The sequence below is a fragment of the Papaver somniferum genome, chromosome 9 (assembly GCF_003573695.1).
Source record: "Papaver somniferum cultivar HN1 chromosome 9, ASM357369v1, whole genome shotgun sequence".
NCBI lineage: Eukaryota > Viridiplantae > Streptophyta > Magnoliopsida > Ranunculales > Papaveraceae > Papaver > Papaver somniferum.
The window spans coordinates 140282266-140303379 of NC_039366.1; the positions used below are offsets into that span (position 1 = coordinate 140282266).

A 21114-nucleotide genomic window follows, 5' to 3' on the forward strand; every position below is an offset into this window, starting at 1 on the left:
AGATAGATTTTATAAAATATTACTTGTATTTCTTAAGCATGGCATATCAAAAATCCCTAGGACTAAGCATACTCCATCAAATGAAATCATAAGTAATTAATTTAAAATCTTATTTCAATTAAAATTGGTGCAAAAAGTAAATAAAGAATTAATTTAAATTACCACATGGATGAAACACGGCCTCCTCCGTCGTCCCTGTGATGGGTTTAGCTCATCATGTTGGAAAACCTCTCAAAGAATTTCATTGATGCTCAAAAGTGTTTTACAATGAAGAGAAAGATAAGTAAATAGTATTAAACAGGATTCTGCGACCCAAAAAAGGCGTCCAAAATAAACGACAAGAAGAGGTGCTATTGTTACTGAATCTCTAAGACCAACACCTACGACCCACGCCTCTGAGTCTCTTTCACTGTTGATAAATGACTGCTGCTGCGAGTCTGTTCTTCGCGTTCTTGGTGTTCTTCATCATCAGCAGCAGCAGAAACAGAGTTTGATCAACTCTTGATTTCTGCTTCTTTGGCTCTCCTCTCTTCTCCCAACTCTCGACATCCCTTATAGACAACCATAGCAACATATTTATAGCCAACACACCCATCGAATCTCGCTCATTCACTCCATATAATTCTCTTTAACTCGGCAGTAAAGAAAAATATTCTTGGGAATATTTTCTTTCCATTCTTGCTCTGGTACGCATAGATTTACATCCTGGTCACTCTAGAAGTGTTCAAACACGACCCACAACGTTGCTAGAGCCCTCATGCATGAGAATAACACGCTCAAATCTTCTCCAATCCCGTGTCTAACCCGTGTTTCCCTGTTTTGCTTCCGTGAATTGTCCAGCTAATTATGGCCAAATTTGATCGAACCAAAAGCCCAAAACGTGTTTGATAGGACATAACACAACTTCCTACCAAAAATCAGCCATTGAATCGCCCTATAACACGTTCAAAAATTCCAACAAACATCTGCCAGTTGATATATATTTTTTTCCCGCCAATTTTTGGTTTTTGAATTTGGGAAGAAGATGTCCTCCCTCTAACCAGAACTGGGGTGTGAATAGCAGCTGCCTTGGGGTGACCTGGGGGTGCCCCTTAGTAATTAGGTTACCCCTTATCCAAAAGCGAGAGTCCGAATAACACTTGTCCTCCGGGTGACAAAATCAACTTTTCGAGCCGAATTTTCCAAAAATGTTTATTTCCTAAAAATACATAAAAACACAATATTAGTACAAAAATAGAGTTCCAACAATAGAGACATTGAGGACAAATTAGACACAAAAATGTGTCTATCAATTACTGGCCCTCCATGGAAGCACAGTCAAGAACTTTGCAGGGATCTTGTCCTAATTGTCGGACGCCTCCTCATCATTTAGAGGCCCTGACACTTCATCACACCGGAGACTGGAGGCAGCCTTACATAGAATACCTTCGAGACAACAAATCACCATCAGAAAAGAAAAATGCAATCAAACTCACTCAGAAAGCTAAAAGATCTGTCTTTCTTGACGGGATCCTGTACCGCAAAAGCTTTAGAGGAGACTTGTTGAGATGCCTGGCCGGAGATGAAATTATGACAGCCCTGAAAGAAACCCATGAAGGATAACACCAGGGGAAAAAGAAATTGTTTCTTCAAATTCACGAGAAGTATTACTGGCTGACTATGGAAGATGATGCAGCTGCGTACGTTCAGAAGTGTCATCAATGTCAGATCCACGCATGATTACATCATCACAACTACTGAGTATTTCACTAAGTGGGTCGAAGCAATCCCGCTCAGAGGTACTACGGGAGTAACTATTGCAGCCTTCGTCAAAGAACACATTATATGTAAATTCGGCGTTCCCAAACATATCATCACGGATAACGGGACTCCTTTCGCCAACAAGGATGTGGAGAAATTGCTCAAGGAGTACGGGATCAAACAGATTTTCTCCACACCATACTATCCCCAAGTAAATGGTCAAGCAGAGAGTACCAAAAAGACTTTGATCCGAATTATCAGTCGAACGATTCATGACAACCCACGATCGTGGCATGAGCAATTACCCATGGCTTTGTGGGCTTACAGGACTGCACCAAGGACCTCGATTGGAACATCACCGTACTCGCTCGTCTATGGAGCTGATGTTATAATCCCAGCTGAGATAAAAATTCCTTCAGCAAGGATTGCAGCGGCTAGTGGAATACGATGAGATGAAGCTGAAGTGTCCAAATCAAGAGTTGATGAAATGGACATGCTCGAATCGAGGAGAGCTAAAAGTATGTGGGGGCTTAGAAACAGAGAATATCTAGAGCTTACAACAAAATGGTAAGGCCCCGAACTTTCCAAGTAGGATATTTGGTATTAAAGACAGCAAAATATATTCAACAAGACATGTCTGCTCCTAAGTTCTCTCTGAAATGGGAAGGGTCGTATGTTATCACCAAAGCTGTGTCTAGTGGATACTACAAAATCTTAGCAGTCAATGGAGGAAATGAAGGAAATATTATCAACGACAAATGGCTCAAGGCCTATTATGCTTGATCAACAGCAAATAATTAATCTTTTACTATTATTCAAACACATATCAAATGTAATTTATTTCCATCAAAAAAAAAGCATGCAAGATGCTTATTTGTTCATCAAACATCCATCAATTGAACAAAATTACTCTGTTATATTATCCTTCCTCATCAAAAAACCTACACATCAACTCTCCCGAATGCTCACTCAGAGCAAACCGTCCAGCAATAGATAATCTCTATAAAAACCCTGTCAAGTTTCTTCTGGAAATTTTTGGTTTTCGTCTTCAAATCCTGGACCGCCTTCTCGACCCTTGCCGACTCTAAAGCGAGCATCTTCTCCTCCTCCAGTAAAGCAGTGGTCACAAAAATTGCATCAGCAGCCTCCGCCGCCTTATGAATCTTGATCATCTCGAGCCGATGACGAACCCAGCCTACATTGAACCGCAATGTCTCACAGTTCGAAATCATCTCATCCCACCTGTGCAGTTCCTGATTCTTGACATCTCGCAGGCGCATCTGGTCCATCTCCTCAATGATCGGTAACAACTCTGCAACTGTAGTCAACAGGGTTGGTAGAAAACCTTTACACACTTCGGTCGTAGAAATATGCCCATATCTTTTCCAGATTTTGGTGTAAAGAGGCGTGTGACACTTGGGAATGACGAATCCACCGACCACCTCATTGTCCGGGAAAGTATTGATCAAAGGAGCTTCAAACAAGAGTCCAGCTGTTGGATATTCACGAGCATGATCCATGTCTCCAGCCTCCACGGATTCTGCAGAGTCTTCACAGACCCGGTTGCTGCTATCTTCAACCTCAACCACGGTCACGGACTTTCCATTCCTTCTCCTTCTATCATCAACAACGACACGAACATCCGCTTGCGACGAAATGAAGAAGTGTTTAATTTTATCAAAATTGAGCATGGTAAAGCTTCAAGAGTTATAAGATGGCTTACAGATGATCCAACCTCAGCATGAGCCGACCTATACCGGGCAGGGGCTCTAACAGTCCGCTTGGGCCTCGAATTTTGAGAAGAAGGATTCTTCTGATTATCCTGCAACAGATCATTTTTCTATGATCAATAACCTTGATCAAACAGAGACGAAGAAGATATACAACTTACCGAGATAGACGCTTCTATTTCTTGCTTCGATTGAAGTTCGTTTCGAGAAGAAGTACTACCGCTAGACATAATGATGAAAGGTATGGCAATCAAAATTTCTTCTGCGATGAAACTAACTCAGGAATGGAAGAAATATTTGCGTAAGTGTTAAACCCTAAATCTTGGAGATATATACAAGGCACGGCTGGTACTTATCTTTTGTAGATAGTCAATTCGGTTACGAGTTTTACTGAAACCCTAAGCCCCAAACAAGATCAATACTAAAGATGCGGAGGAAAATAATGCACTGGGGACTGACCAAAGCTAGACATGGTCATAAGTCCACACGTCCTTGCGTGTTATATATCTTTTGCGACGTGTCCGGATGTTTTCACAGATGGAAACTGTAAAGCAAGTAAAGGGAGATCACAATGGGTTCGACGTATGAGGATTGGCTCATTTTATTTGATTCAATCGAGAAGACCAACATTAATAAAATGATTTCTCATTCAAAAGGAAAATCTTAATACTTAGGTGAAGTTGTTCAAACAAGATGTCTACTACGAAGGCTAAGAAAACATTCAAATGTTTAAAAAGGATCGGGAGTAAAACTACTCGTCAGATTCATCCAAGCTGTCAGATTCATCATCACTGTCCTTATCGGAATCCTCCTCTTCGTCGGAATCACTATCAGGACCATTGATGAAGTCTGGATGGGTATAAGGATCGTCCGAGTCCGAGTCTTCTTCTGCTTCAGCTTCAACTCGTTTCATAGTCGTCTTTTGGAGATCCCTGTTACGCGGTCAGGCTTGATCTTGCGCTCTGGTAACACCCACGTGGTTTCCTCTTCGGAAGCGTCAACATCATAGTCAGAAGTTACCCCATCGACGAATCGGTGTCTCTCCTCTGCCGCTAGTATTTTGCGCCGGATTCGATCCTTCCTACGCTTACGATCCTCTGCTTCATCAGTCTCGGCTTTTCGCTTCATAAGCTCAGCATAAGTGACTCTCCGGTTGTTCAGGGGTATGCTAGGCTTTGCCCCCTCATCATGAGTTGTCTTAGCTTTCGATTTGGCTGCAGAAGCTTTGGAATCCTCGTCAGAAGAGCTGGAGGAATAGCTATAATCATAATTGCTGCTGCTGGAAGTTGCCATTTTCTGGAACCAAGAGCACAAAATTATCGACATGCCAGTAAATCCATATACAAAAATGGTAATTCTTAACTCTTACCTATTTACAAGGAAACTCCCAGTCCCATGGTGTTTCCACACATCAAGGAAATAATAAAATTAGGAAAAGGTGTCGCGGGACCAAACCCACTAGCCGGCCGGCCATGCCCTGGAAGTGGCCGGTCCCACACCTCACGGTTCCTTACTATTTTATTATTTCCCTCATCCTATGAAAATTCCCTGATTTCATGATTTTTCCCTAAACCCATGAAAATATATTATAAAATTAGAAAAACCGTGGGACCAGACCCTAGCCGGACGGTCATGCCCTAGCCGGTCCCACACACCCCTTATTTTATTATTATTATTTTTTTTGTTTTCTTCATTCCATGAAAACTCCCTGACTTCAACAAAATACCTTGGTTTCGACAAAACTCTTGATTTTATGAAAATTCCATAAAATCATGAAAATTACATAAAATTGGGAAGAGTTCCCTGGACCGTGCCCGTTGGACGGCTGTCCATGCCCTGGCCATTTCCAGTCCCACACTCTATCATTCCCTATTTTATTATTATTTTATTTTCTAATCTCATGGAAATTTCTTAATCTCATGAAATTCTTCAGTTTTTATAGAATTTCCCTCGAAGCAGAGAAAAAAATACAGAAAATTACATAAAATTGGGAAAAGTGCCGAGGGACCGAGCTTGCCAGCTGGCCGTTCGTTCCATGGCCGGTCCCACACTTTGCAATCCCCTATTTTATTAACTATTTTTCATCATCTCATGAATTTTTCCTAGTTTCAGCAAAACCCCGGATTCTGCATATTTTCTCAAAATGTTGCTCAAACGCACACCGGAAAATATCAAAACTCTCAGGACTGAGACACGAACGTCGTGGTGACACGATCATATCCCCTTGACCGACCAAGGGTAGCACTAAGGCTTGCAAATGGCCGATCCCACATGTTTTAATTATTTTGACCTAATTTGCTCAATTGTATTAGGTCCAAACTCTTTTCAAACAATTGAGGGTTCGTTTAAATGACCATCAACTGGTCCCACGACCACCAAGGGCCAGTCTCATGACCTCTTGGTCGGTCCCTCATCTTTTCATGGCTAGGTTTTACTACCTGTCGCTCACACGAGCATTATTTTAACAAATGATTAAATCAGTATTTAATCATTCTTTCACAAACTGGTCCTCAAGAGACTTTGGTATTTTTCTCATTCGATCATCTGGGTGTTACATGGTGGATTCATCATCCCATGTAGCTGGTCCTTGCTTCGCTCTGCGGTTGATTTTCAATAAATCATCAATTCATTAAAATTAGGGTTTTGAATCCGGAGTTTTGCAAAACATAATTCTGAGCAGATTCAAATACTGATAATTTTATGTTGATCCCATGATCAACACTTTTATTTATAAAACTCGGCCCGACAGTCAGTATCTTAAATTAATATTTTATTTGGACCTGCTACCAACAATTCATCAAACGAGCAATATTTGCTCAGACTAGCAATATTTGCTCAAATCGGCAATATTTGCTCAGATTAAAGAATATTGGTTCAACTATCAATATTCAATAATTCAGCAACACGGTTTGCTCAGGTTATCAATGTTTATTTTGTCTCAGCGGGCATGATTCAATCCATGAGTCTCAGAACATTTGCAAGTTATGTTCAACTCAGCAATACAAGAACTCATCGTCCCATAAAGTCAGCAACTAACTCCACAATCACGAGACATCAGTCGTGTCACATGGGGGGATATTAACTAGGGTTTTGGCCTGGCGGTCTACGTCACGTGTGTTGGAAGAGTCAGCAAAGTAGTGGGTGGAAAGTTAACCAAGTCTTCGCACGATGAGCAACTGGTTTTGACATGATTTCCCACTTCCCCACTCTCTGACTCCAACAACTGTCATACTTCATGGGATCATGGTGTTTACAATTTAGCAATATAAAAGACCTCTGAATCCTGATTGAAAGGACAAGGAATTTCTCGGCAAGTTCATACAGACAATCTTTCGTCTACACGAACTCATCGTCTGAGCAATCACTTTCAATTGAGTAAACTTCAATCATTCATAACTTTCCTACACTGAATTCACAACACACCTACAATCTCATATCACCATTGATCCCGCACATTTCTCAGCTTCCCTCCTACAAATCAACCCATCCTCTATTGTGACCGAATTGACTCTGGAATGACCATTGTTTTTGGTTTAGGCCGGAGTCCTAATGATTGATCTCTCGAACTTAAAGCACTCCCTTCTTGCAGTGCATCTGTGTGAGGTTCAACATTTCGCTCGGTTCAAGGAGTCTCCACACGGACGTTTCCTCAATTCCGTAAAAACCAGCAAATTGTTTTCCCCCATCTACAACCATGTGTCTAGCTGCTTGCACATCTCAGAAGCCTGATTTTTATCCTAGATTGACGTGCTCGTACTGTTCTCTAAAGGGTCATGAACTTTCAAGGTGTTACAAGTACAAACACCAATTGAGGCACGTCAACAAACTTCAACGAAGATCAAATCAATTGGCAAATAAGCTTAAACTTGCTCAGAAGACCGCTGAGGTATGTAGGATTTTATCTTCGTCTAAGAAGTTAGTTTCCAAGGATAAATCAAGACCATCAAAGAAGAAAGTATGGTCAAATCACTTTGATAGACAGAGGTTTGTGGATTCCTCTCAAGAGGAAAATGGTGGACAAATTGTTGTTCACCGCAACACAACTTGATTGTGTTGATTGGTAAATCCTGTCTCATGTGCTTGATCAAAAGAGACAAGATTGTGCACCTCTCAGGCTTTAAGAAAAGTTTTTTTTTCTTCTTTTCTTAGAGCAAGGGCTATGGGATAGTGTGTTTTAACACTCTATCCCTTCCAAAACGGGCGAGAGACTAGCTGATTGAGTGAAAATATGACCATGGGATAGAGGGGATAGACACACTATACCGCATAAAATATGCCGTTTTCAAAAGGAAATTTTCAAAAAATATACTACAGTGTTAACTCAAATATATGTATGTTGTGTGTTAGTATGAAACGAATGGATATGATATAAATTAGGGGTTAGGAAATGGGACCAGCTATATCAGATTATTACACGTGTTATATTAAAATAGGCTTACGTGTATAGTTACAAACCTTATTCCCTGCTTTTCATGTGATTAACAAACTGTTGAATGAGAATTTCTCTCATACGGCTAAAAATATGACGTATTAACTTCCATTTTTACCAAACGGCTAATAGTGTGCCGTTGTTCTAATATTTATTTCAAACAGAAAATCGTTAGCCGTATAGGGAAGACTTTCACTCACTCCTTCAGATGAAAGAGAAGGTGATTTAGTTTCGGGTGAAAGGGAGTTTCCCTCTACCCATAGTGGATTCTAATTTGATCAAATTTGATCAACTCTTTCATTTTGAAAGAGACTCTCAACCCCCATATCCCTTGCTCTTAGTTTTGTGTCTATCAATAAAGGAGGGTTATTCTCGACAATTCTACTCTCTCTAGGAGATTTGTGCGTGCACGAACCTGTTAAAAGGTTGTGTGACCCTACATTCCTTTTTCCTTCCCTGAAACCTCTTTTTATCTCAAGACCACTTGTTGAGATTGTGAATTCCTCTCACAAACCCATACGCCTATGGATGCTCCAAGTACCTTGTCTTCTGATGAAAAGGGTGTTAATGTGATTGTCAAGCCATCAATCATGAAGGAAAAAGAGAAATCTCCGTTAGCTCTGACATTGAAAAGAAAAAGAAGGAATGTGAGGAAGCCTAGAGTCGTTCCTTCAAATTCTCAGAAGTTTTCTGATGTTCTTGAAGTGTTGAAGGAGATGCAAAAGGAGATTCATCAAATAAAGGCTTTTGTGTTTAAGACTCATGAGATTCAGAAGGCCCTGGTACGATATCAGTGAAGAAGGTTTATTGATATTAAATCCTATCTTCATGAACCTTATGTCCCAATGGCTGTTGACGACAAGGAGTTCGGGGACGATAAAGAATTCTTCAAAGGTCTTAATGTCTAATAAATCTTCTATTTTTCTTGTTTTGATTAGAAGAATAACTAGAGTTTGGAATAGCCATTATTGTGAGTACACATAGCTATGTCCAACGTTTTCATCTTCATGTTTTTAGATTTATTGGTTTAAATTCTAAAATTGTTTGGAAGATGATTTTTGCAGTATTAATATTTATGGTTTTATATATTGCAATTTGTTATGGGATATGAATGTTTGCGCCCGTGAACTGTGTTTATCCCATACCTTGTCAAAAATTAAGTCATTTATATGTCGATATGCATGTGTTGATAAAAGAAGGAATGAACTTTTGACAAATATAAAAGTTAAGCCTATTATGTCAATTTTTGATGGAAGATTGGTTAAAATCTTTTGTTTGCAAGGATTATGTCTATTGTATATCATTGTGTAAATGGTGATGGAAAATAGAATGAATCCTTGATTATTCCACAATATTTGGTCGACCTTTGGTCTATAATTTTTGTGCATATACTGTGTTGTTCCATAAAGTGTCTTATGTTGAGCACAATCGACTGAGTTATTCTTAGTTGTTGCTCCGTGAGATATTTTATGTCGAGCATGTTCAACTAAATTAATCATCCTCGTTTGGTTATTTAGTTGTTGCTCCATAAGTTTTCTTATGTCGAGCATGACCAATTAAATTGATTACTTTTTGTGGTTAATTTGGTTGTGTATTCCGATTAGATTAATTATGGGTTCTCTTGTGATTAATCTAATTGAGTATTTTTGAGTCTCCATAAGTTCACTTATGTCGAGCATTTCCGATTAAATTAATCATGGGTTCTCTTCTGGTTAATTTAATTGAGTATTTTGGATTCAAATTCATACTTGTATGTTATTTTTTATGTTCAAAGAAATCCTTATTTTCTCTTGAAATTAAGGTCGCTCTTGTTGTTCTTTCGGGAATGACATATTATGGGGGAGAGTTCTTAATTGAACTTGTGCTTAATTGCCAAATCTTTGTGGGGAGTGCGGTTGTGGAATATTATAGTAGTTATCTTGTATCTTTATAAACTCCTTGATAAATGCATTTAGCTTCGGCTTTATGATTGCATCTAAACAAGTTGATATATGCTTTCTTTTGGTCATGAAATGTCTCTTTTGGAAATTTTATTAGGATCCCGTTTTCGTACCTTTGCCAATTTTATTGACAAAAAGGGGGAGAATTAATATGTAATTTCACACTATAAATACATATGGTTTTCGGATCATTATGTAAGGGGGAGTGGTTTCCATGTGAGATGGAGTATTGACTAAGGGGGAGTGATACATATCACCATAGTATTGTTGTCGAAGTTGTGATACAATTGAACTTTGATACTATATAATGATACTATGACACTGTATAACAATGATTGAGAACTCTTGTCTTCTCGTTTTTATAGCTACGGATTTTTAACAACGATGATGCTGAACTTACAACCTTTGGGATCATTGGAGTACTTGGAAGTGACGAAGATTTCGAGTAATGTTGAAGATTAGGCATGTGGAATAGGAGTTAGAAAAGTTAATTTATTTATTTTTGGTATTCCATATGTATTGATAGTTTTGTTGCTAAAATTGACAAAAGGGGAGATTGTTAGAGCATTGCTCGGTCGAACTCGCATGCGTTGCTATTTCAAGCATGTTTGTCAATGTTAGTAATCAAAACTATAAGTCTTGATTTCTAGTCTACTATATCTAAGTCTCGGATTAGGATAGAAACTGTAGTTGAGCTCAAGAACTCCATGACAATCATCATACAAGACGAAGGACTACTCAAGGAACTGGTGGAACTTCATCGACTAAAAGGTATGTGGAGACTTGAACTTATCTATCAATCAAAAGTCTATCTACTCTATCTCCTATCTTGAGACAAAAGTCATTTTGCTATATAGACTTTGATTATACACATTTGCTATTTCGAGCCGAGTTTATCTCACCTATCTATTTCTCGAAATATGTGTTGGTAAGCTTTCTTTGGCCAAGTTCATCTTACCTAGTGACGAAAGTCATGATATTTTCAATCACTTTGAAAATTGCTTTGACGAAAAATGGTTTGTGAATAACAACTATATAACGTCCTCTAAGAATGTTTCAATGATTGAAATGAGAGTTTAGATTATATAACCAATGTTGGATATAAGCATTGTGTGGAAACACATATATGTATAAGTCCTTTTTCCTTGAACCGAAGTTTGCGAACTTTGTTGATCAAGAGAACCGGAACAGGAGCCCTGAACTCAGTCCACGAACTCAGTCTGCGAACACAGTCCGCGAACTGGCGCAAGTTCTCGACCCGAGATTATCTGCTGGAGTTTGAGAACTCCTTCCGGGAACTTAAGTCCGTGAACTAAGTCTGCGAACTTAAGCTGGTTATATCTAAAGACGATTGTTTGTGAACTTATTTATATTAACTAAGGAATGCTAAATGCAAACCGTGGCTATAAAGTTCATGAACCGATTCGAGTGAATCAAATCGTTTTTACTTCGGTTGTGTCTTGTGTAATTACGTAATATTTCCTTGCAATTGAACAACTCTTTAATTAGTTCATTTGAGTCGTTTGAACTAGTTATGGTGAAGAAGAATATGGTTGATATGAAAGTGCTCATACGGATAACCATTTGGTTAACTATTGTTGAACCAACAAATGTACATGTTTGGGTACAGTTACACAAACCTAAAATCGTGCATTTCATTTGTGTGTAACAATCTAAGTTTTCGATCCAACGGTTGAAAGATATTAGCTTGAATCTAATCAGGTTTTCATCTAACGGTGAATATTGAATTCTTTGTTACCAAGCTAACATTGATTGCAAACCTAGATTTGAAAAACTATATAAGGGAGAACTCTAGCAACTGGGAAACCTAATCCCCGCACCTCCTGTGTGATACTAGTTGTATTAGCTAGAGTTTATTCTCCTTTAACCTTAGGTTTCTTCCTGTAAACCAGGTTAACGACTTAAAGACTTCATTGGGATTGTGAATCCAGACCGATACTACTTTCTCGTAGTTGTGTAATATGATGTTGCATCTTCTATCGTTTTGATTACAATCGTAATGATTGGCTTGAGATTTATATCTCCGATAGGCAAGATATAAAAGTAATCACAAACATCTTCTTCTCATCGTTTGTGATTCCACGATATCTTTTTTCGACGCGTAGCTTAAGATTATTGTGAGGTGATTGATAATACTAGGCTGTTCTTCGGGAATATAAGTCTGATTTATCAATTGTTTCATGTTCACCTTGATTTATCAAAAGACGAAACAAAAACTATTGGGTATTTCAGTGGGAGACAGATTTATTTAATCCTATGGACTTTTCTGTGTGAGACAGATTTGTCTATCAAGTCTTCGACTTTGGGTCGTAGCAACTCTTGGTTGTGGGTGAGATCAGCTAAGGGAATTAAGTGCGTAGTATCCTGCTGGGATCAGAGACGTAGGAGCATAATTGTACCTTGGATCAGTGTGAGATTGATTGGGGTTCAACTACAGTCCAGACCGAAGTTAGTTTGTAGTAGGCTAGTGTCTGTAGCGGCTTAATACAGTGTGTGTTCAATCTGGACTAGGTCCCGGGGTTTTTCTGCATTTACGGTTTCCTCGTTAACAAAATTCTGGTGTCTCTGTTATTTCTATTCCGCATTATATTTTGTTATATAATTGAAATATCACAGGTTGTGCGTTTGAATCAATCAATTGGAAATCCGAATTTTGGTTGTTGATTGAAATTGATTGAACATTGGTCTTTGGTATCGTTCAAGCGATTTCTCTTGTATTCAATTAGAGTTGCAGATTACTATTTGCTTGAGTATGAATTGAATCGAGAAAGAGAGATATAACTCTTTGATATACTTTATTAAGATTGAGTCTAGTTGATTCTCTTGAAAGTATATTGGAGTTTTTCCATACATATTGCTAAGATAAATATTGGGTGTGGTTGTTGTACCCCCACTTTTTCAGTTTTCGATTGATTTGATTGACTAACGGTTGTTGAACTTTGATTGCACCTAGTTTGTTTATGTTTGAGAATCTTCTCTTCTGATATAAGATTCACGCAAACTAGATCGGAGTTTCGACTGGGATCCGTAGACTGTTTGTAGATCTAAAGATGTCTTGTGATAATCCATTGTTCCGCAGAGTGCGTTTACAGTTAGATATAATGCTCACTTATAGATTGAAGCAGTCAGGCGGATGTGGTATACCGGTCTAAGTGAGTATTTGATATGGAGGGGATAGACAAGTAAGTTATTTTCATTGCTTATTCACAAGAAAGTTTCTGATTTGGAATTGTAGCTATCGATGTCGATGATACAGACATGATGGATACTCTTGATGTAATAAGAGACCTTAAAAGCTATTTGAAATCCGAATTTGAGATGAAAATCTGGGGAAAGCTCGACTGAATACTGAGCTTGTGGTATATTATTCCACCAGTTTGCATAAGTCTAAAGTTGTCAGGCAATTTAACAAAGACATGCATCCTGATAGCACTCCCATGATTAGTCGAGGTTCAAATGTAAGTAAGTGACTATTTCGTCTAAAGGAAGATGACGAAGATGTGTTGGGAGATGAAATTCCCATATATAAGTACAATAGACACATTGTTGTACTTAGTATAATAATGTACTCGATAAAAATTTTCATCCTCAGGAAACTTGTTAGCTAGATATAGATCAGCGCCAAAGCAACGTCATTGGAATGTTACAATGAATGTAATCATGTACTTAAAAGTAACCATTGAATATATTTTTTTAATCCCTGCAAAGACATAAAAAGGAATGCTAATGAAAGTGCAATCCAAAAGTTGTTGATTATGAAGGAAAAATAATCTTTTCTCCAACGAAAGTAATCAGGGGGAGATATATTAGTCTATTCTCTAAGTCATTACCGATATTTAGTTTCGAAAAGTACATGACTAAAGGAATTGTCCGGAACAACTCTGAAAGTAATCACGGGGAGATGCCGACATCAGGGGGAGGATCCAAGGATATGATGTCGACATATTTTAATTCGAACTTGAAGTTGTGTTGTACTCTTTTTCCCTTCGATCGAGAATAGTTTTACCCAAAGGGTTTTGTTACTCGACAAGGTTTTTAGCGAGACAACACTAAAAGCATCAAATATGTTGAACGTTGAAGACATAAAGATTGCGTTGATATTACTGAAAATATCTGAATCAAAGAAATGAAACGCGATAGTCTGTTAAGCAACGTAACTTCCAGAATCAACAACAAGGTCATATAAACATTCAAGTCACCAAAGTAAAGTGTGATAAACTTCTTCTGACTGCATTAGACTAACAAAAAATTTCTGACATCAGGGAGAACATCTAATAGTGTGTTGAACTATTTTTTAATGAGACAACAACAAACACCAGGAATGTAATTTCCCAACTAAGGCTATTGTCTTTCTCACGAGGATTTTCTGCCTTAGGAGTTGTGAAGCAACTAGTCAACTTCAACGGAGCAAAGTGATCATCTGCAACGGATCACCTTTACTTGCATCTGTCACGTTGTACTCTTTTCCCTTCGTCAAGGTTTTATCCCACTGGGTTTTCTTTGTCAAGGTTTTAATGAGGCAACGTGTACGCATCCAACTATGTCCTAATTTTACCTAATATTGCACTCTTTTTCTTTTGTTCGGGTTTTTCCCCTATGGGTTAGCCTGACGAAGTTTTAAGGAGACAATTAACTTAGACTCAACGATCTTTAAAGATCTTATTACATGTGATGAACTATATGTAAAATACGACACAACATGTGAAGAGTTGTACCAAGGTTTTGTCCAACTGAATTTTTCCTTGTCAAAGTTTTAATGAGGAGATTGATTTCGGCACGGGTCATCAAGGAGAGGACGACATTTGAAGAACTATATTTGAAGCACTAAATGTGAAGCACTACATATGAAGTTCTACTGGACTGCACAAGGGGGAGTGTTGTAGGGCTTGTAGCCTATGGGTGTGCGGCCCAATTTAGCATCTAGGGTTTTCTTCCTACATGTATATATAGGATATTGTTCCATGTAACCCGATGATGTTGTTCAATGGAAACTACTTTCTGCCTCTTTACTTTTCCCTATATCTCCACTGCAATACTCTATAGTTTATATAAGAACAATATGGTCCCACAACATTTTGATGGATAAGTTTTACTGTATTTGTGAAGTGCCGACATTCTGTTAATTTTAAAGGTTTTCCCTATTTCCCAACCCATCTTTTTCTATTTCTCATCCCTTCACAATTTCTAAAAACCAATCTACTTTTTAATTCTCATATTTCTTATTTACCACCTCCAAAAGTCAAATTAAGTTTGACTACGATATCACCTCTCCAAATCCGTCTCCTTTGTTATTAAGAATCCATTTCCGGATAAAAAGACTATTGAGAAATTGTCAAGTTGGAAACCCTAGATTTAATTATTGTTTAATTATAAATTTATAACACCCACCACTGTGGAACGACAGATTTTGTCGACCACTAAACTGGTTAATCATTTCAACCTACAATTATGAAACCGACCAAGTTCTTCATTAGTTAAGATATGCAACAGCTTGAGTACGTTTAATATCTCCACTAGCCATACGTTACCCTTGTTGTAGTTGTTCCTAAAATAATCATCAAGTAGTACTCTTAACGATGAGCTTCATCACTAATAGTCAGTTGAATTACTATTGTTACACATTAACCTAAGAGCATTCACAGTGGGCGAGTATAACCAAAAATTTGGGATGAGATCGTAACACAGTGGGACGGAGTAAAGATCAAATCCCAACCAAAGATCAAATTCCAGACCAAATATGGTCGCGACCAAATCCCAAATTCTAATATAGTCGGGCGTAAATTTAAAGTACGCTTGTTGCTGGGCGTAAATTTAAAGTACGCTTGTTAACGGGCGGAGATTTAAATTACGCCCGATGAAAATTCAAATTAAATAAAAAAGAAAAAGAATGATGAAAGTTACGAAAAAAAGGGGACGGACTTTTAAAGTCCGCCTGATGAAAGTTACAAAAAATAAATAAATGGGGCGGACTTTTAAGGTCCGCCTGATGAAAGTGTAAAATGGGGCGCAGCCATAACAGTCCGCCTGACGAAATTTTAATCATGTACCGTTGCGTCACAACACGGACTAAACCCAAAATTTGGTCTTTTTTTTGATCTTTGATCTTTGGTTTTGATCGCACCACTGCAGTTGCTCTAACAATATTAATACAAGGAAGTGCAGCAGTAATACTTCCTTCTATTAACTGATTTAATAATTCGTAATTATAATTTTTTCTGACCAAAAATATTTCTTGTGATTTTATTTTTGGTATTAGAGATTTTACTTTCCTTACGGATTCATATACAATACTCAATCAAAAAAAAGAATAATCAAAAATTAGGTTAGTGTTTGCTTCCCTTGGGTTTTGATTTTTCTTGAACGATTCCTGATCTTTTTGGAAGCAATTTTTGCTACAAAATCAGGAAGTATTATAAACACTTGAGAAAAGATAATAGTACATGGTGACGGGTTTTGGAGATCACATAGAGAAGGTGTTGGTCGGGGAAAGATGCAGTGGAGAAGAAGGTTGGGTAGTTTTAGTTTATGGGTATAAACAAAAAGTCAAAAGAGAAGAAGGTTGGGTAGTTTTAGTTTATGAGTATAAACAAAAAGTCAAAAGATTGCAAGGAAAAATGAACATTCATTTTAGGTGGTACATATGATAATTGGGGATGGAAAATAGGAAAAACCATTTTAAACCAGAAAGAGATAAAAAATAAAGTAAAAAGTAAAGGACATAATTGACTAAATCTTTTAATGTCAGTTTTATATGTCCGTTATAAACCACATTTTAGTGGCCTATAAGAGCATATAACCCATTTTCCGCATACAGTTTCTTATGTATGACATAAATAAAGCACGACACAAATGGTTCATCTGGTCGATTAAGAATTTAAGATCTCTTTAAGCCCAACACATTGAGTACTATACCGAAATAGTCCAAGTCATAAGCCAATCTAAGTAGCTGCAACTTATTGGCAGTCCATGGAGGGAACCTAAACCAAAATTCAGTTAAGAAACTTCTTTTCAGTATCCCCTTCTCATGGCTAAATGTATCGAAAGAAAACTTCCCGTGGTACCTTCCAAAGCCACTTTGACCAACGCCTCCAAATGGAATTGTTTCACATGTGTACTGCAAAAATCGAACTTAGTTAGAGTCTTCGTCAATTCATGAGGTTCTACAATCATATTAGCCTCTGAAAATGTACCGAATATAAAGGCATTATATGCAACATATTCTCTCGTTCGTTCTGCATATATATATATATATATATATATATATATATATATGTCCAGTATGGTTTACATGTAGGTTTAGAGGATATACTTGAATAACAGCATCATTGAACGTTAAGCTTCCCGATGACGTCTCGTTTATCATTCGTGTCTTTAGTGTCTCATTGTTGGTGAAAACATATAAAGCAAGAGGTTTGGGCCTTGAGTTTATGAACTCAATACTATCCTCTATCTTCTTTAACTAAAAAAAAAAAAAAAAAATCATTAAAGTGATAACCGAAATGGATATATGTAAGAGCTTCAGATAGTAAGAAATTTACTGTGATTATTGGAAGTATTGGACCAAAGATCTCATCCGTCATAATCTCGGCTTCAAGCGGGGGATTCAGCAAGATTGTCGGCTCAATATACCTGCATTTGCAGTTTTAGAAGTTTTCATTATATTCGTAGCTGAATTAACAACAAATGACAAATCAACCAAAAAAACATGCAAGAATTTAAGTAATGGATTTTGAGTTTCAGAATGTTTTACAGATTATCTTCGTCCAAAGAACCTCCATGAATGATAGAGTCACCGACTGCAGGGTCACTAAGAATCTTCTTCAATCTTAAGAAGCAATTTTTGTTGAGAATCCTTGTCATTGATTCTCTTGGGTTTTCAGCATATATTCTCTTGATCCAGATTTTCAATAATTCAATCTAAAAAAAAGTAATTTCACATTATACAGGAAGTTATAATATACTACCTCCGTTTCTAGAAAAAAATGTTACTTTCACTTTTTCATTTTAGCCTAAAAATAAGCCAAACTGAAAAAATGAAAGTAACACTTTTCCAGAAACGGAGGGAGTACAGCACTATTGTACTATATTAGTATGCTCGCATTTCAAAAGGAAAAAAAAAATAGATAACGTACCAATACAGGCGCGAACTCCTCAAGAACAAGAATATAATCGATTCCTATACAAGCCTGACCACCACATGCTCCATATTTTCCGGCAATTATTCTCTTTGTAGCAGTCTTTTGATTCAACATGGCAAAGAAAACCTTTAGCTAAAACTCCTTCATGACATAGTTTAGCATAATTCATTCATCATCTCCATATACGTTATTCCGAGACCAGGAATAACATAACAAGAACTATATATGTTCTACTTCTAAATAATCTTTTTCATGTACAAAATCATGCTCTAATGTTAGTTCCATCCTTAATGGAAAGATGATTTACAAATTCAACTGATAAGAGAGAATTCATGCATATACCTTTCTGTCCCAAGTGCTCGCTAGAGAATCAATGACAGCAGGACATTTTCCTCCTAATTCTAAAGTAACAGGCGTTAGGTGCTTCGCAGCTGCAGACATGACAATACTCCCCACTCGTGGACTCCCTAAAGAATGTGTCACCATTAAAATCAATGAATACTCAGTACTATAAAGAATATATTTAAAACGCTAAAATATGAAAATGATGATGATTCTGCTTATAAAGAACTGATGAGCATGAATTGGTAATTCATATTATTTTATGAAAATGATGATGATTTAGATTAAACACCTGTGAAGAAGATCTTATCCCATTTCATTTCCAATAGTCTTTCTGCGATCATGGCTCCGCCTTCGACAACTTTTAAAGCTTCGTAATCTAAATACATTGGGATTATGTCTGCAAGAACGGAAGAACAAGCAGGAGCTAACTCTGAAGGTTTCAGAATAACAGTGTTTCCAGCAGCTACTGCGCCTATCAGTGGTTGCAATGCGAGACCTGTCCTTAGAAAACAAAGAGTACAAAACAAATATAGCACTTAGAACTACCCCAAAATATATCACTTCATATCATTTGGTAATCAAGCAAGAGGCAACGTCAGAGCGGTAATTGGATAAATTATCCGCGACCAACTTAAACACCGCATTGAATGAGTAATTTAAAAGTTTTAAGCTACTTGTCATGGGCCGGCAGGCACTCACCGAAAGGAAAATTCCAAGAGGAGAATATGAGAACAAGACCCAGTGGCTCTGGCTTAATTTCTCCTATCGTAGGAAATGCTGCCAAAGGTAGTTTTGCCTGGAAATTTTACAATCTTGGTTAGTTCTATACATTTAAACAAAATTATTTCTCTTACTCAAAGGATCAAAGCTGACAACTTTTTTTTTTTTTTTTTTTGACTTAATTGATTTTTGTGAACCAACCTGACTCATGACTCTTGAATCTCATTCATTACAATTGATTCAAATATATTTAACAGGATTACTAAAAAAAAAAGTTAAATTCACTCAAATATGTGCCCAAGGAGTCAGCTATGAAATTGTGGACAACTTAAATGCCTTTGAGTTAATGGGCTAATAAACGTCGAATCAGACATCAGAAGAGAAATAAACAAACAATCTAACATCTGACTCTGGCCGCATCAGATGCCTAGTCAAAATTAGATCTCGAATCACCCTCAAACAAACAAGGTGCAGGTTTACTTCTTTGAAGCACAATAAAATCTACCTTTTTGGTGGCTACCCATTCGTCCAAACTCGCCAATGCAACCTTTAGAGTCTTTTCCAAAACTCCTATCTGCAGTCATCGACACAAATGTCAGGAAGTTTTAAGAAGGGAAAGCATAGAATTTTAGATAGCAGTCCTCAATTCATCCGCGGCTGTAAACTTTTGTAAGCTATAGCTGGGAAAACATAGAAGTCTGGAGTGGTGAACCGGATAGAGTGAGACCTACCGGCAACCGATCAAAAACAACTGGTTAACCATCCATATGTTTAGTGTGACTTTCTGAATTTATGACCCGATTTCATTTGCTCTTACTCTGGACTTCCTTGATCACTCTTTAAGGAAAACAACACTCTACAAATTAAAATCTTTTTTTTAATAGCGTGTTAAATTAAATGTAACCGAATGATAATTACCTCATCTCTATAAGCTTCACAACGATGTTTCCCCAGGTCTTTATAAAGAGCCATGAAGATCTCTTCTTCTTTCTCACGCAGTAGAGTGAGTATTGCCTTCAGTTGAGTCCGCCTCCAGTTTACACACTTTGTCTTCCCACTTCTAAACGTTTCTCTCAACTTTTCCGCTTCCCTCTCCAAATTTTCTCCAACAAAACTCTCCATGCTCTCCAGCCTAGTTAGCTAGATCTCTCTCTTTGTGATCACTCTCTCTAATATGAAGAAAATCACACTAATTTGACTCCCAAATCTGAAATCACCTTTAATCAATCACTACTGCATGCGGGCCTCTCCCATTTCGATTTAACTACTGCTAGTACTAGTACTACCCAACTATATATGTCTCACTCTCAATAGTCATTCATCTTAATTGCATTTAAACCACCCCAACTGCTATAAATATATCTCAACTATATTGAGGTATCATGCAACGGGAATGATGATGACAAGTACCAACCATGATTGTTTTCGTTGTATGTCATACAAAAAAAAAAAAAAAAATTGTCCAATTCTTTTTTGTGCGCCTCGTAATACCATATCAAAGTTCACGACTTAATAAAAACTAGAAATAACCCATGTGATAAGGACATTGCATGACAATGAGGGTTCTTCTAATAAATGTCTAATGAAAATATGAAAAGTATGATTCGACATTTATCTAACTTAATAATAATTACATGTGGGAGGGATCCCCTAACACTTTTATTATCACACTATCTCACATGTGAAGTTATTTTTACGAATTAAAACCAAAACGTAACGAATTTGAAGCTAATATTTCGGGTATTATCACACTATCTCACATGTGAAGTTATTTTTGCGAAATAAAACCAAAACGTAACGAATTTGAATCTAATACTTTGGGGATATGTTACTATTACATAGCTCTACTTTCCTACCGAAAATGAGTGTATTCCGACATATATAACACCATCATCTACTACTTTGAAAATGAGCCGTTGAAAATCTGCGGATTTCTGGCCATCAAAATTAAAACCGGTAGATTGTGAGGTTTTATATTTCGGAATGTGCTCATTTCTAGTAGGCATGTAGACAGGGGCGGAGGTACAGTCGGGCTTCCCCTGACTGAAGCC

General features: G+C 37.4%; 1 protein-coding gene across 1 annotated transcript; it reads right to left on the bottom strand.

Moving 5' to 3' along the window:
* Positions 1-16462: 16462 nt before the first annotated feature.
* Positions 16463-20361, bottom strand: LOC113314097 (aldehyde dehydrogenase family 3 member F1-like). Its single transcript, XM_026562862.1, has 10 exons — positions 19982-20361; positions 19569-19637; positions 19043-19139; positions 18633-18839; positions 18341-18465; positions 17993-18097; positions 17611-17777; positions 17399-17489; positions 17170-17319; positions 16463-16974 (listed from the first exon to the last, which is right to left on the bottom strand). Exons 1-10 carry the CDS (start codon positions 20183-20185, stop codon positions 16735-16737), a joined length of 1455 nt encoding a protein of 484 aa, XP_026418647.1. The 5' UTR covers positions 20186-20361; the 3' UTR covers positions 16463-16734.
* Between the last annotated feature and the right edge of the window lie 753 nt (positions 20362-21114).